The sequence below is a fragment of the Gymnoscopelus braueri genome (assembly GCF_963280865.1).
Source record: "Gymnoscopelus braueri genome assembly, chromosome: 13".
Classification (NCBI taxonomy): Eukaryota; Metazoa; Chordata; class Actinopteri; order Myctophiformes; family Myctophidae; genus Gymnoscopelus; species Gymnoscopelus braueri.
Genome location: NC_137615.1, coordinates 9083803 through 9098145, shown reverse-complemented (window position 1 = coordinate 9098145; position 14343 = coordinate 9083803). Strand labels below are relative to the sequence as shown.

The 14343-nt window shown below is 41.3% G+C and overlaps 5 protein-coding genes across 5 annotated transcripts in view; 1 reads left to right on the top strand and 4 right to left on the bottom strand.

Annotated features, from left to right (window-relative positions):
- Positions 1 to 3011: 3011 nt before the first annotated feature.
- LOC308098769 (histone H2B-like) lies at positions 3012 to 3386 on the bottom strand (the record flags this gene model as incomplete). The annotated part of the gene is made up of 1 exon (XM_080447200.1): positions 3012 to 3386. The coding sequence occupies one exon, from the start codon at positions 3384 to 3386 to the stop codon at positions 3012 to 3014; it is 375 nt and encodes a 124-aa protein (XP_080303326.1).
- A 1296-nt stretch (positions 3387 to 4682) lies between these two features.
- On the bottom strand, positions 4683 to 4994 carry LOC308098780 (histone H4; the record flags this gene model as incomplete). The annotated part of the gene is made up of 1 exon (XM_080447211.1): positions 4683 to 4994. The coding sequence occupies one exon, from the start codon at positions 4992 to 4994 to the stop codon at positions 4683 to 4685; it is 312 nt and encodes a 103-aa protein (XP_080303337.1).
- A 1228-nt stretch (positions 4995 to 6222) lies between these two features.
- On the bottom strand, positions 6223 to 6834 carry LOC308098744 (histone H1-like; the record flags this gene model as incomplete). Its single annotated transcript, XM_080447175.1, has 1 exon — positions 6223 to 6834. One exon carries the CDS (start codon positions 6832 to 6834, stop codon positions 6223 to 6225), a length of 612 nt encoding a protein of 203 aa, XP_080303301.1.
- A 1781-nt stretch (positions 6835 to 8615) lies between these two features.
- Positions 8616 to 14343, bottom strand: part of LOC308098790 (histone H3.2) — a gene marked incomplete at its 3' end in the record, with an annotated part of 9779 nt that continues 4051 nt past the window's right edge. The window contains exon 3 of the mRNA XM_080447221.1: positions 8616 to 9032. Within this exon, the coding sequence (XP_080303347.1) occupies positions 8616 to 9026 (411 nt within the window). The 5' untranslated portion in view covers positions 9027 to 9032. The remainder of the gene's footprint in view (positions 9033 to 14343) is intronic.
- On the top strand, positions 9464 to 9847 carry LOC308098764 (histone H2A-like; the record flags this gene model as incomplete). The annotated part of the gene is made up of 1 exon (XM_080447195.1): positions 9464 to 9847. The coding sequence occupies one exon, from the start codon at positions 9464 to 9466 to the stop codon at positions 9845 to 9847; it is 384 nt and encodes a 127-aa protein (XP_080303321.1).

Below are 14343 nucleotides of genomic sequence, written 5' to 3'. Positions count from 1 at the left end.
CTTGTAGATCGGCTATTTTCAAATAGCCTAGGTATAAAATAGAGCTAAAGTGGTTACTGTATGTTTTATAATGTAATAATTTATATCTGCAAAGTAACTAATAACTAAAGTTTTCAAATAATTGTAGTGGTGTAAAAGTAGAATATTTTCCTCAGAGATGTATGGAGTAGAAGTAAAAGTACTGAAAATTAGAAATACTCCAGTAAAGTAAAAAATCCTCAAAAGTGTACTTAAGTACAGTACTTGAGTAAATGTACTTAGTTACTTTACATCACTGGCGGAGTGTGCGCTACAGGGCATATCTCCGCCAAGCCAGGGTGACCTACCCAGGCTCATGAAATTCATATGCAGGCATAGTAGCCAATTAGAATGAAATCTGCAAAAACGGACTCATATACTGATACAGAACCATATATTGGCTATATATTATGGCTGTCGGGTGGAAATCTTGTATGTTCCTTTTTTATTATTATTTAAAAACAATAAAAAATCGTGAAAAAAAAAGAAGCTGTAATTATTAATAATTAAGAAATACTATATTTTAAAGAGTGAAAAATCAACTAAAGTCATTATTAGTGCAAGTTCATTAACATTTCATTTGAATGAAAATTAATTGTGGGTAAAATACATTATGTGAATCTAATGTGATTAATGTGACCCCTACTTCAGTCAGTGAAGTCCAGGGCTGAATGTGACATATTGAGACCTATATAACTAAATATTGGTCATTTGCCAACACATTATTTTGTGAAATAAACGGGTTATATTTCACAGATAGTTATACTATTCTTATAATATATTAAAATACAATGATCCTTAACCTTCAAGTTAAATGCATTATTTCCGTGGACTTAAAAATCATTTTTGGACTTAAAAATCATTATTATTTTTTTGGATGGCCTTCCTGCCCTGGCAGGAAGACCGGGCAGGGCCTTTGTGCCCTCCAAAAAATTACAACACCAAAGGCCAAGTGGCCTTGCCCCTAAAATGACGAAATTCCAGGCTTGAATGCAATAGATGTACTCTGAGTCTGTTACAAGTAAAAGTCCAGAATTCAACATTTACTTGAGTAAAAGTACTAAAGTATTGGTATAAAAATGTACTTAAAGTACCAAAAGTAAAAGTACCAAAATGTTTGAAAATAGCAGATCTACAAGCTCAGAATGCGTGCATCGCAACACGTTGTGAGCTTGTAGATCTGCTATTTTCAAATAGCTTATAGGTATAAAATAGGGCAAAAGAGGTTAATGTATGTTTCATAATGATTTATATCTGCAAAGTAACTAGTAACTAAACATTTCAAATAATTGTTGTGGAGTACAAGTATAGACAATTGGAAATACTCCAGTAAAGTAAAAGTACCTCAAAATTGTACTTAAGTACAGTACTTGAGTAAATGTACTAGTTACTTTACACCACTGCACGTCAGTGAAGAAAAAACGCTGGGAACATCCCTAAGTGGCTTTGCAGGGAAACAAGCCCAAAGTCGCTTATAATAAGCAGACCTGGCAACGCTGGCACGCTAAAAGTCAAATTAGCACATGAATGGCCAGTCGGCTGACAGACTTAAATGGTAACTTTTGCCAACCGAATACCAGTCTGTTGCAGTCTGGAGTAGTCTGCAATAGTCTGGACGAGTCTGTTTGGTGCGGAGTTGCCTTAAGACTTCGGTTCAGCCCACGGTACTGAAACAGCACTTCATTACGTTAAACAGTAACACAACTGAAGTTGTTGGCACACCACACCAGGTTCAGTCATGCCCCATATCTCATCTGACCTTTAATGGTCAGGTCACCCCCATGACGACTTCTCCTCCACAGTCACAAATTTGGGTTAGGTTCAATCCTCACTTGACTTTAATGCCGACCATATAGAAGAGCATGTGTGCATACCATGGGGGCTACCAGGAAGTCCTGTAACTGTGGCGATCTGTGTGATTGACAATACCCAAGTAACCATTATGATCAAGATCTACTAGAGGTTAGATGAAAAGGTTTTTGTTGAATCCACTGCTAACACTTGACTAGTGTCAACTACTCAAAGGGAAAAGTACAAACAGAGCTTCTTATCATACATTCCATCGAATGGTTTCATATTATTCATTCCCTTCCCAAGCCACCTGGTGCAATTATTTGCAAAATATTTAAACCATTTTAAATATGACCATGCTATTATTGGAGTATATTGATTTGGTAATGATGTAATATTAGCCTACAGGTTGTTACTACATTAGTGGGAAAACTTGACACTGATGTGTCTCAAATGCTGTGTAAAATAGGATGTATACAATCAATAGTATTAGTGTACACATCTATTTAATAAGCAATGGTTTGCTAGGGGTTGTGTGCGTTTGGGGGAAAAAAAAATGTGTTTTAACATACTGGACTGTCTGCCGAAACCTGTAATCTAATGTAAATATTTTTTTTTGTATTGAAAGCTCAAATAAAAGCTTTACAATAACTTATGCATACTCCTGGTATAATAACCTAGTGTTTATCAAGTGGAAAATGCTCTTTAAAAAGAATATATGTAATATGTATAATATTTTAGTGTACATAATGTACTCCCTTGCATCATACCATGCTTATGAGGCCAGATCACTCGCATGAGAGAATATCAGACGGATGTGTCCGCAAGTGTACCCTTCTTCTAAACAGCAGGCTACTATTAATATTCTATTATTCTTGTGTACTGTTTAGCTATGTATATCTTAACATTGATTACGTGACACTTTTTGGTATCATCATTCAACAATTGGGAAGTGGAGGAAATTACAAAAGCCGCTTCAGTGCACGCAGTGCAGTAGATGGTCTGGATAGATATAAATAAAAGTGAAGGCACAAACAGCTATTGAGCCAGTCTTTCTAGTGGCCCTTGTTGTCAGTCAACTGCTGACGCATTAACACCCCGAGCAGGTCAATATTAAACTGCTATTACAAATGGATCTCCTCTTTCTTGATAATATGGGTGGTCCTTAAAAGGACCTTTGTGTTTAGAGCAGACTGTGCAGTTTACTTGGAGCTGGTGTACTTGGTAACAGCTTTGGTGCCCTCGGACACGGCGTGCTTGGCCAGCTCACCGGGAAGCAGCAGGCGGACGGCCGTCTGAATCTCCCTGGATGAGATGGTGCGACGCTTGTTGTAGTTAGCCAGTTTGGAGGCTTCACCGGCGATGCGCTCAAAGATGTCGTTGACGAAGGAGTTCATGATGCCCATGGCTTTAGAAGAGATACCAGTGTCAGGGTGGACCTGCTTCATGACCTTGTAGATGTAGATGGCATAACTCTCCTTCCTGGACTTTCTGCGTTTCTTACCGCCCTTGGCAGAGGTTTTGGTGACGGCTTTCTTGGAGCCCTTCTTGGGCGCTGGCTTGGCGGGTTCAGGCATGGTTCTTTCTCATGTGGATGAAGAAAAGAAGTAACGTTCAACCGGCGTCGCACCAGTATTTAAACCAGGCCAATGCAAATGAGGTGTGCGACTCCCAGCACATGATTGGTGCCACTGCTTATGTGACCCACAGAGGGAGGTGTCTTACACTGTCTTTGTTTCTGCATAATGTTTTCCCGCCTGCTGCATCATCTATTGTTCCCGCTAAAATATAGACTAGGGATAAGGTATAATAAACATTTAGGGTAAATCTATATTTTAATCGGAATTAATAGTTCTAGTCCACGGCACGCTCCAATTTCAATCTAGTTGTAACACACTTTCTATCGATGCATAATGTATACAGTATAATCTAGTCAATCCACGAGCTGCAGACTATTGCTACTATTCACAGATGATACCAGTTGTACCACACAAAGCATTTGATCATGTTCATTATAGCTGGGATGAGTGGGGTCTCTGACTGGAATTGCATGTGTAATTTTAGTGTATACATTCAGAGTGTCATACCCAACAGTCCTATATGGTCTAGAGCGGTTAGGAATGGTTTTCACCCGGGCGGCCCGTGTTCGACTCCCGGTATGAGAACTCAATTTATTCCGAACTGAATCAGGGAATATGTCATGATGCTGGCAAGTAGTGGATGTGAATTTAACTGTTATAGTCCATGTTTATAAGCATACGGTCAAATGAAGTCACTCTCTAGACTACTAGACAATATAGAAAATGCTGGACCAATGGACATTGGTTTCCCCCATCTTAATCTTGACTATATGAAGCGTCTTATAACAATTACATTTGTGTTATATTACTTATTCGCCTGGAATGTATTGTGCATTGTATTATATACAATATTTTCACAAGTTCAATGTGCAAAGTGAGTTGTACACCCTCAACTTGCACTGTCTTTATAGTTAAAATAATCTGTTACAAAACAAGTGGCATGTTGCATCATAGCCACAATAGTCTACCTTTCCCTGATCCAACCCCCCGGAATTGTGAGTGGACCCTTCACAATATGCCTGTAATGGCATTTATCCAAAAGGACCATTCCAAGCTCGAGTTTGCACTAAGAGGGTCAGGGTGTACATGTTGAGAGATTGTATTTAAACCCAATCACTGGCCAAGGATCATAGTCATCAAAACTGTATAGGAAGCAAACGACTAAGTGTTTACGTCAACAAGTAGGCCATTACCTAAAGTGTCTCACATATCAATTACGGAATAGACTCTGTACAGAAAATGTGGGTGGCTCTTAAAAGAGCCTTTGGTTGTTGGTAGATAAAGTCAGCATTGTTAACCTCCGAAGCCGTACAGAGTGCGTCCCTGTCTCTTCAGAGCATAGACAACATCCATGGCGGTCACAGTCTTCCTCTTGGCGTGCTCGGTGTAGGTGACTGCGTCACGGATCACGTTCTCCAGGAAAACCTTGAGGACACCACGAGTCTCCTCGTAGATCAGACCGGAGATACGCTTCACACCGCCGCGGCGAGCCAGACGGCGGATAGCGGGCTTGGTGATTCCCTGGATGTTATCACGAAGCACTTTGCGATGACGCTTGGCGCCTCCTTTCCCAAGACCTTTGCCGCCTTTGCCTCGACCTGACATTTTGAGTTCAGCTGAAGGTTCAAATCTGCGTGTCCCTTCTCTCCAAAGCCTTGTGTCTTTATCTGTGTTCTGAGGACGTATAGGAAGACAGGCAGCCTGCTCTGCACTGGGCGTTGCCTAAAAAGCTGCTCCTTTATTCTGTGTTCTGCATGACAATGACCTCCAACGGTTATTTATTATGGCTATAAAGCTGTGCCTTAGTGGAAGCAATTAACTAGTATGTATATCTATGTAATGTCTATTTGCTCTATTTTTATTTGATTACTTAAAGGCATTTTAACACAAGAGCCATACTGACGTTATGTCAAAAAGAAACTATTCCCACTTATTCGGCAGTATGTGTACCATATCTTTTGAAGAATACTTTATTATAAATAAAAACACTCACAACATTCACATTATCACAGTCGTGAGTAGGTTTACAGTCACAAAAAAACACATCTCCAGACTTCAAAATAAACTGTGAAAAAGATGCATAATATACAGTACTATACAGTCATAGCATTTATATATATTGCTCATGAGTAGCTGATATGATATAGTAAAGACAGACTTATCAGACAACACAAAAACAGTATATCAATAGTACAATATAGGGGGATTTCTATGCATGTGTGCGCACTTGATGTGTAACAGATTAAACAAGTTCCATAGTCCAGTAGAATGCTACTATCGGTATATATCTGTCTATCTATCTATCTATTTACACTGTTGTAACAATGGTGAACAATGGAATCCATGTTTACTGTGTGCAAAAAGTTATATCTGATCGTTATATGTTTATATAACATCATAAGTTACTGTTTAAACTTTGTGGTGCTGCTATTCGTATCTCCCTTGTAAAATTGAACATGTATTTCAATGGGACAAACATGGATAATCTATTCTAGATGTTCATTTTCACTGAGCTCTAGAATATTTCAAATGCATCATCTGGGGCTGCTAGGCTACCTTAAATCAATATGACATTTAGAAAGACTACACTACTGGCACTATTCTGTAATTTGGGATGGGGTAGGGGTCATTTCAAAGGAGTCATTTCAGAGGAAAGCCTCACGACTTTCCTCAAAAATAGTGAGCTGGGTAGACACAGCTAACTCCAGAACATGTTACAAATGGTGTATGGTCAATGTGCGTGAAAATGAGGAAATAAAAACTCTTATAAAAAGTTGTGGTTGGCTCTTAAAAGAGCCTTTTGTGGGTAAAGGTGGGATAGGTTTATAACAGTTTACTTCTTCTTGGGAGCTGCCTTCTTTGCTGCCTTGGGTTTGGAAACCTTCTTGGCTGGGGCTTTCTTGGCTGCTGCAGGCTTCTTGGCTACTTTCTTGGGGCTTTTGGTGGCTTTCTTCGGGCTTTTAGCTACTACCTTCTTGGCAGCAGGCTTCTTGGCTTTCTTCGGCGATTTCTTGGCGGCCACAGGCTTCTTTGCTGCCGCCTTCTTTGGCTTTTTAGCCGCTGCGGGTTTCTTGGCAGCAGCGGGCTTCTTTGCTTTGACAGCTTTCTTGACAACAGGCTTCTTCGCCTTAACTGCTACAGCCTTCTTGTTCATCTTGAAAGAGCCAGATGCGCCGGTGCCTTTGGTTTGAACCAGAGTGCCTTTTGCTACCAGGCTCTTGACGGCGATCTTGACGCGGGCCTTGTTCTTCTCCACATCGTAGCCGCCGGCAGTCAGAGCTTTCTTGACCGCAGCCAGGGACACACCGCTCCGCTCCTTGGAGGCGGACACGGCCTTGACTACAAGCTCAGCGACGCTGGGGCCGGCCTTCTTGGGTCGGGGAGCTGCCTTCTTCTTGGCGGCCTTGGCCGGAGCCGGAGCTGGAGCTGGAGCGACTTCTGCCATGATTCTATCAGATTTGGGTAGTAACTTGCCTTAATGTAATGTATCGGTACGGTAGATTAGACTGGTGGTGAGCACAGTGAAGGGGCTGGAGTTAAACACAACATGAGAACCATGTAGAGTCAATGCACACAGAGCCCCTCTTCTCTAGGTGGCTTAATGTGCCACTTGTGTTTTCTCCTCGACAAAAAACAAGATATTATAAACGACTGTGTATATTATGAAATGTAACAAAGGGCACACTGCTAGCACACTTGTGCCTTTTTGTCATGAACATTATCTGAGACGCGAAGAACGCTCTCGTTTTGTATTGATAGGCTTAACACCTCACTCTTCAACGGGCAACACACAATTCCCCCATCATTTTCCTTCTAATACAATGTTAAACTATGTTACATTAACACCAATCCTCGTAATCCTCTTAGCAGACATACCCGACGACAGGATAACATAAACTATACTCTTGTTTTATTATCCGTTTAGTTATAAATAGAAGGTTTTCTGACCTTAGTAAACACACTCCAGTTGATGGCAGCAACTCCCATTGACAGCTATTGAATGGTGGAAAGCTTTGTTCATTTGTGGACGAATAACTTACTGTGAGTAATACATCTGACATAACATCTGATCAAACTAAAGTAAACAAAATAAAGCTTATCTTATACAATCAACTGCCGCTGTCTGTACTTTGCTTATGGAAACAGACATGCTGGTACACAAGCCAGCACGTACCCTTCACATTTTAAATCTCTGTGATGCAATGTATATCCTGCTGCATCCCGTTTTATGATTAATTATCATTGTGTTCGAAAACAGTTGGACTGCCATAGCAAATATGTCCATCCCCATATCAATTAGGCCTACCTTTATAGCAGCATGGGACAGAACTGTTCAGTAAATATATCACAAGTGAACTGTTGCTGTAAGTTATTTTCTTTGGTAAAGCTACCTGGGAGCAAATAGCCTATGTATTACTCATATATTTCAATTGACACATCGTCTGATTTTGTTTGATTGAATACTTTATTAACAGTTTGAAAATAGCACAGTGGTACAATTGTACAATGATGCAAAAAGGATAACACAAAAAAAAGCCATTACAACTATATACAAGACATCATCAACACTATAGCAATAAACGTATATGCCCAGTAAACAGTTTGGGGGGGTCGTTTCTGGTCTTGGGCTTAGATTACTTTTCTAGGACCAGTTACTAATTCATTCTGCTCTTTTTTATTTAACTTTAAATGCAGACTTGGAAAAAGCCATTCGGCTTATTTCACAACAGATTAGGGCCTACTCACAACAAATAGTGTGTGTCTTAATATTTTTACTTTTGCAATTCCATATCCAAATATTAATGGTTCCTTACATTCTGGTGTTCTTTCCATTTTGCTGCATTTTAACACCCTTACCAGATCAATCTGCATTCTACAAAATGTCTATTAACATGTTATGTAACCATGCATTATTTGTAAAACCAGAATAATGTCAATAAAGTATATAAAAAGGAGAGACCCCCATCACTTATCAATAGCACAGTAGAGCAGACCATTATGGGAATTACATATTTCCCTTTAAAATTTTAATTTTAAAAATATAAAAAATAAAACTACCGCCTCTTAAAATATTATGAGTATACGCACTGAAGTTTATAATTTCACTGCTATAATTACGGCCATAGTGGTTTGGCTAATGGCTTTAATAAGTGGACATCTTTTACGGAAATAAGTGGGTGGCTCTTAAAAGAGCCGTTTTTGGGATAGTGACAGTATTGGATAAGTTTAGGCACGTTCTCCACGGATACGGCGGGCCAGCTGAATGTCTTTGGGCATGATGGTCACCCTCTTGGCGTGGATGGCGCACAGATTGGTGTCCTCAAACAGACCGACCAGATAAGCCTCGGCTGACTCCTGGAGAGCCATGACAGCGGAACTCTGGAAGCGCAGATCGGTCTTGAAGTCCTGGGCGATCTCCCTCACCAGGCGCTGGAAGGGCAGTTTACGGATCAGCAGCTCGGTAGATTTCTGGTAACGACGGATCTCCCTCAGAGCCACAGTACCAGGCCTGTAACGGTGAGGTTTCTTAACTCCACCGGTTGCCGGCGCGCTCTTACGCGCTGCCTTGGTGGCGAGCTGCTTCCTGGGGGCTTTGCCGCCGGTGGACTTACGAGCGGTCTGCTTGGTTCTTGCCATCTTTCTCTGTCTCTATCTGTAGAGTTAGAAGTTGTGATGAATTGTGCGCAAACTCCTGCTATTTATTACAGCGGCTCTGAGACGCCGTCTTTCTCTGATTGGTCTCTGCTCAGGAACCTCCTTGTTTGGGGAGGAACCACAGTTTAGACTGGGAGGAACCGATCACGGCACGAGTACTAGTACTGATTGGTGGGGCGCTCATACACAGTCAGCCCGCGCTCTCATTCATGGTTAGGAACCTCCTTCTCTGGGAGGAACCGTTCATGCCACTAGTAGTGATTGGAGGGGCGCTCATACACACTCACCCCGCGCTCTCACTCATATTTATGATTGGTGGGGCGCCCACAGACAGCACTGAGTTGAAGATATAAATGTTTCGTGTTCCTGTTCTTCAGCACATTTCTTCGTAGTCTAACTCAAGAAATAAAGCAAAAAAAATGTCAGGTCGAGGCAAAACCGGAGGAAAGTCCAGGGCGAAGGCCAAGACCCGCTCATCTCGTGCCGGGCTCCAGTTCCCCGTGGGTCGTGTCCACAGGCTGCTGCGCAAAGGAAACTATGCCCAGCGTGTCGGTGCCGGCGCCCCCGTCTATTTGGCGGCTGTCCTCGAGTATCTGACCGCTGAGATTCTGGAGCTGGCTGGAAACGCTGCTCGTGACAACAAGAAGTCTCGCATCATCCCCCGTCATCTCCAGCTGGCCGTCCGCAACGACGAGGAGCTCAACCGACTGCTGGGTGGAGTGACCATCGCTCAGGGCGGTGTGCTGCCCAACATCCAAGCTGTTCTGCTCCCCAAGAAGACTGAGAAAGCCGCCAAGAAATAAATCAACTAAATTCATCTAACAACCCCCACAAAGGCTCTTTTAAGAGCCACCCACAGTTTCTATATTAAGAGCTAATTCTATTTACCATGCGACGCCTCTTTAAAACTAGTTTTCATATCCTTCGTGGATGAAAGGCTGAACATTAACATTAACATGCAGTACTATTGCCAAATGCAAGAAACGTTTAGTTGGGGTTACGGCTACACTCCTGGCCTAGAGCACAAGGTATTGCATAATAACGTTAATCAGCCAACACAATGCAATTGGTCATATCTGTTCAATTATATTTTCGTACAATGCTCTTCTTGCACATTATGGATGAGGTCAGATCACTCATTATGCTTATATATATTAATACACGTATTTGAATATTATATGCCTATAGCTAAATATCAGTGATATTTAGCTATAGGCATATAATAATCAAATACTTGATATAACATCACATGTAGGCCTACTATAATATGTGTATTATAAGCGTACTCATTACATATGCCCACAATCACCGTGGACAGATCTAACAATCACACCAGACCCGATGCTTTTAACAGTTTATTTTAGTATTCTTGTATTTAAATGGAACACAGTCGAGTTTATCCATGTTGTTGCACTGTGTTATTTAAGTAGATACAATTATTAAATTCCTAACCATTTCTGCCTTCTGCTGTGGTCAACGCCAGGAATGGCTTTTTTATTCTGCTGCTCTGATCATTTCCTCATTTCTTCTTTTGACATGCTATATAGGCTTCACACATATTTATTATGGGGATTGTGGTATGCACTGTGCAGAACCATACATTTCGGCTGGATAGTCCCCGTAATTATTAAATATGGCTCGATTTCTGATTATAACCAGAACCGTTGTTCATACATCTCTCCTCTAATCATTCATTGACAATCCTCACTGCAGATAAAGTCTAATGTACAAAGGAACTTTCTTTAAATAAAAGTTGTGGGTGGCTCTTAAAAGAGCCTTTGGGTCGTTGATATAAGTCAGTAATTTAACCTCCGAAGCCGTACAGAGTGCGCCCCTGTCTCTTCAGAGCATAGACAACATCCATGGCGGTCATGGTCTTTCTCTTGGCGTGCTCGGTGTAGGTGACGGCGTCACGGATAACGTTCTCCAGGAAAACCTTGAGGACGCCACGGGTCTCCTCGTAGATCAGACCAGAGATACGCTTCACACCGCCACGGCGAGCTAGACGGCGAATGGCAGGCTTGGTGATTCCCTGGATGTTATCACGAAGCACTTTGCGGTGGCGCTTGGCGCCTCCTTTACCAAGACCTTTTCCTCCTTTGCTTTTTAGTATACTTTATTGTAATTTATACAGTTTACAAAGTATGCAGGATTACATAATATCGTATTAAACATTTCAATAGATAATATACATTAATAAATATTTCAATACAAAAATAGTGGATTTTTCTTTTTTTCTTTTTTTTTCTCACAATGTCAGTAAGTGCCATGGCTTCAGTCTTTTTTCTCTGGAGTCAATTGCCCTTTGTCTTTTCAGTTCAGTTTTGATCTGCCTAAAGACCACATCTCCAGAGATAGGCTCCTGGTGCAACACCATGGCACACCTGGTTTTCCACAATTTGCCACGGCCGGACATTTTTCTAGTGATGAATAAGCAGAAGGGAATTCTATCTAAGCACTAAGTCTTGTGTATTTATTTGTGTTCTGAGGACGTAAGTGAGCACAGGCAGACCGCTCTGCACTGGGTGGTGCCCAAGCTGAAGCCCCCCCCCCCACACACACACACACACACACACACACACACACACACATTTTGGCGTAGAGGGGAAATAGCATGTTATTTAGTTCAGTAGTTAAATCAGTTGTGTTATGTCAGGTGGAATGCTGGAATACTCAGAATACTGAATACAGTATTTACATGCCCCAATTGAGGTTAATTGGAGTTTTGATTATGACCAATTTCATTCACTTTTCATTGCCCCCAACTAATTTGGGCCCAAGTGACAAGTCACTGTAAGTTAATGCCCACGATTTTGTACCCGGACCCTGGTCTTCCACATGGAAAGCCCCTATGGGAAAGCCAACATCTTAGTCCTAAACTGAATTCCCCCTAAGCTGGGCTAGATATTAGGCTTTTTTGATCATCAGGCAGAGGCTCTTAGCCACTACTGCTTCATAAGGACCCCTTCCAATATTTTCAAAACGTTTGCACGCCCCATATGGCCTATATAAAAATAAAATCTGTCTTCTACACTGAGCCCAATGAAACCATCCTTCAAGTAAATACTATAATTACCAAATGTATTACAAAGTAACCAGTAACAAAGGCATGTGCAATAGAGGTCTACTCCTGTCATTGTGGTGACCAAAAACCTCAACCATAAACCTGTTTGTATTCAGTTTGGTAGGATATGCATGCTGGTAGGATCTGCATGCACATCCCCACAGTTCTTTAAACATGGTGCTGGACCCAAAAATAATCAAGTGAAGAAAAAAGGAATGTCTGCACACAATAAACTGCTCTCTCGTCTTTTTTTTATTTGAACAAAAAGTGAACAACGTTTCGCCCATGTATAGGGCTTCATCATCACCTCAAACAGGTTGAGAATCATTGTTGTATCTAACAAGATAAGCCACTGGTTCTCTAAGTGGGGACCCCCAGGGGGCCTTGATGGGGTTCCAGTGGGTCCTCAGCTAAATGACCCTTATAGGTCTGTAATTTTGAAAGTTATGGGGGTCCGTTGTGATGTTGTCTAATGTAATACCAAACTGGGGGGCAGTTGAAATAAAATAAAATAAATAAAATAAAATATACAGGTACATGCATATATGTTTCCGTTTTCATTTGAGTATGCATGTTGTTCACAGAGTCAACAGTAGGGGGTAGGGTAGGATCAAGTGAAGGTAGACTGACGTGGCCATGATGCCACTTGTTCATGCCACATCATCATCATTAATCTACAACGAGAGTAAAAGTTCAACATTCAACATTTGCACATGTTGAGCTTGCGAAAATCAATCCAACCAGCTACAAAATAAATGTCAGGCGAATAAATAATATAATACTAATTAAATTATTATGAGACTCTTTAATCTGATAGTGAAATCAATGTCCATTGGATGTGCCTTTTGAACTATGCTTATGAACAGTTGTTATGTAGACTAAATTCCTTGACAGCACCATGAATTCATACACCCTTATTCAGTTTTGAATAAGTTGTGTTCCCATACCGGGAGTCGAACACGGACGGGCCTCCTGGGTGAAAACCAGGAATCCTAGACCATATGTGTCAAATATGACCCTGGCCCATTTAACTTCATGTCACAAAATTACGCACAACTTAAGTTTTGTTTGAAGTCAGAGACCCCAGCTATAAAAAACTTGATTACATCCAATCCTATCTAGACCAATATGGGCATAGTGTTTACTTTTACGGAAGCAACATTTTTAATACAATTATTATTATTTGTAACCCATTTAACCCCAAACTTTGAGATCTACAGCCCACAACGCAGCGCACGTGATTTTTTTTATGGATGACACTGGTATGCAAATACTTTAAGTATAAATCAGGAATAACTCCTACCCTAACCCCTAAACCTCTAAATGTCTAATCCTAACCCCAACCGGAATCTTTTCCTAATAGTTATCCTTAAAGGAGAATTCCGGACATTTTAAGTGTTATCTTTGATGTGTCGTTACTCACCTACCAACGTAAACAGTGGCATTGTTTATTTCCAGAGATTCCCCTGTCGTCATATTTTCAACCCCCTCCGTTGTCATAATGGGAGCGCGTGTCATAGGGAAATTCGTCTATTATAACCGATGCAAAGTTATTTTTTTCTCTACTACTACTCATTGTGGAGTCTCATGATAGTCAAACATGCAGTGAAAGTTCCTGAGAGGCTACCGCTAATGACGAACGAGCTAACGCTAGTTGCTTGTTTCTCTCCCAGAACCTGGCAACTTGGTGTTGCCATGTTGAGAAACAAGCAACTTCCCTATGACACGCGCTCCCATTATATCAACGGAGGGGGTTGAAAATATGACGACAGGGGAATCTCTGGAAATAAACAATTCCACTGTTTACGTCGGTAGGTGAGTAACGACACATCAAAGATAACACTTAAAATGTCCGGAATTCTCCTTTAACATAAATCAGTTTGATTTTAACCATGAAACAAGCATTTCTTGTGGGGAACAGGGAAATTGTCCTGAGGTGTCCTCACTGTCTATTTCTCAAAAGGTACTATACTAGAAGTTCTGCCCGCTACGCGGGCAGAATTCTAGTACACCCCCCCTAACCCCCCCCCCTAACCCCGCCAAAGAAAATGTCGTTTGGGGGTACAAAATCATGAAAAAAAGAAATAAATTAAAAAAATAAAACCCCAGAGGGTGCCCTCCCCCCCCCCCTCCCCTTAGGGGTCCCTGGAGGGGTCTCCAGGCCGTGACCTACAGACACGGCGAAGGAAAACTGTGAAGCCACCCACAGCCACGCATGCAAGATGTTGCACATGA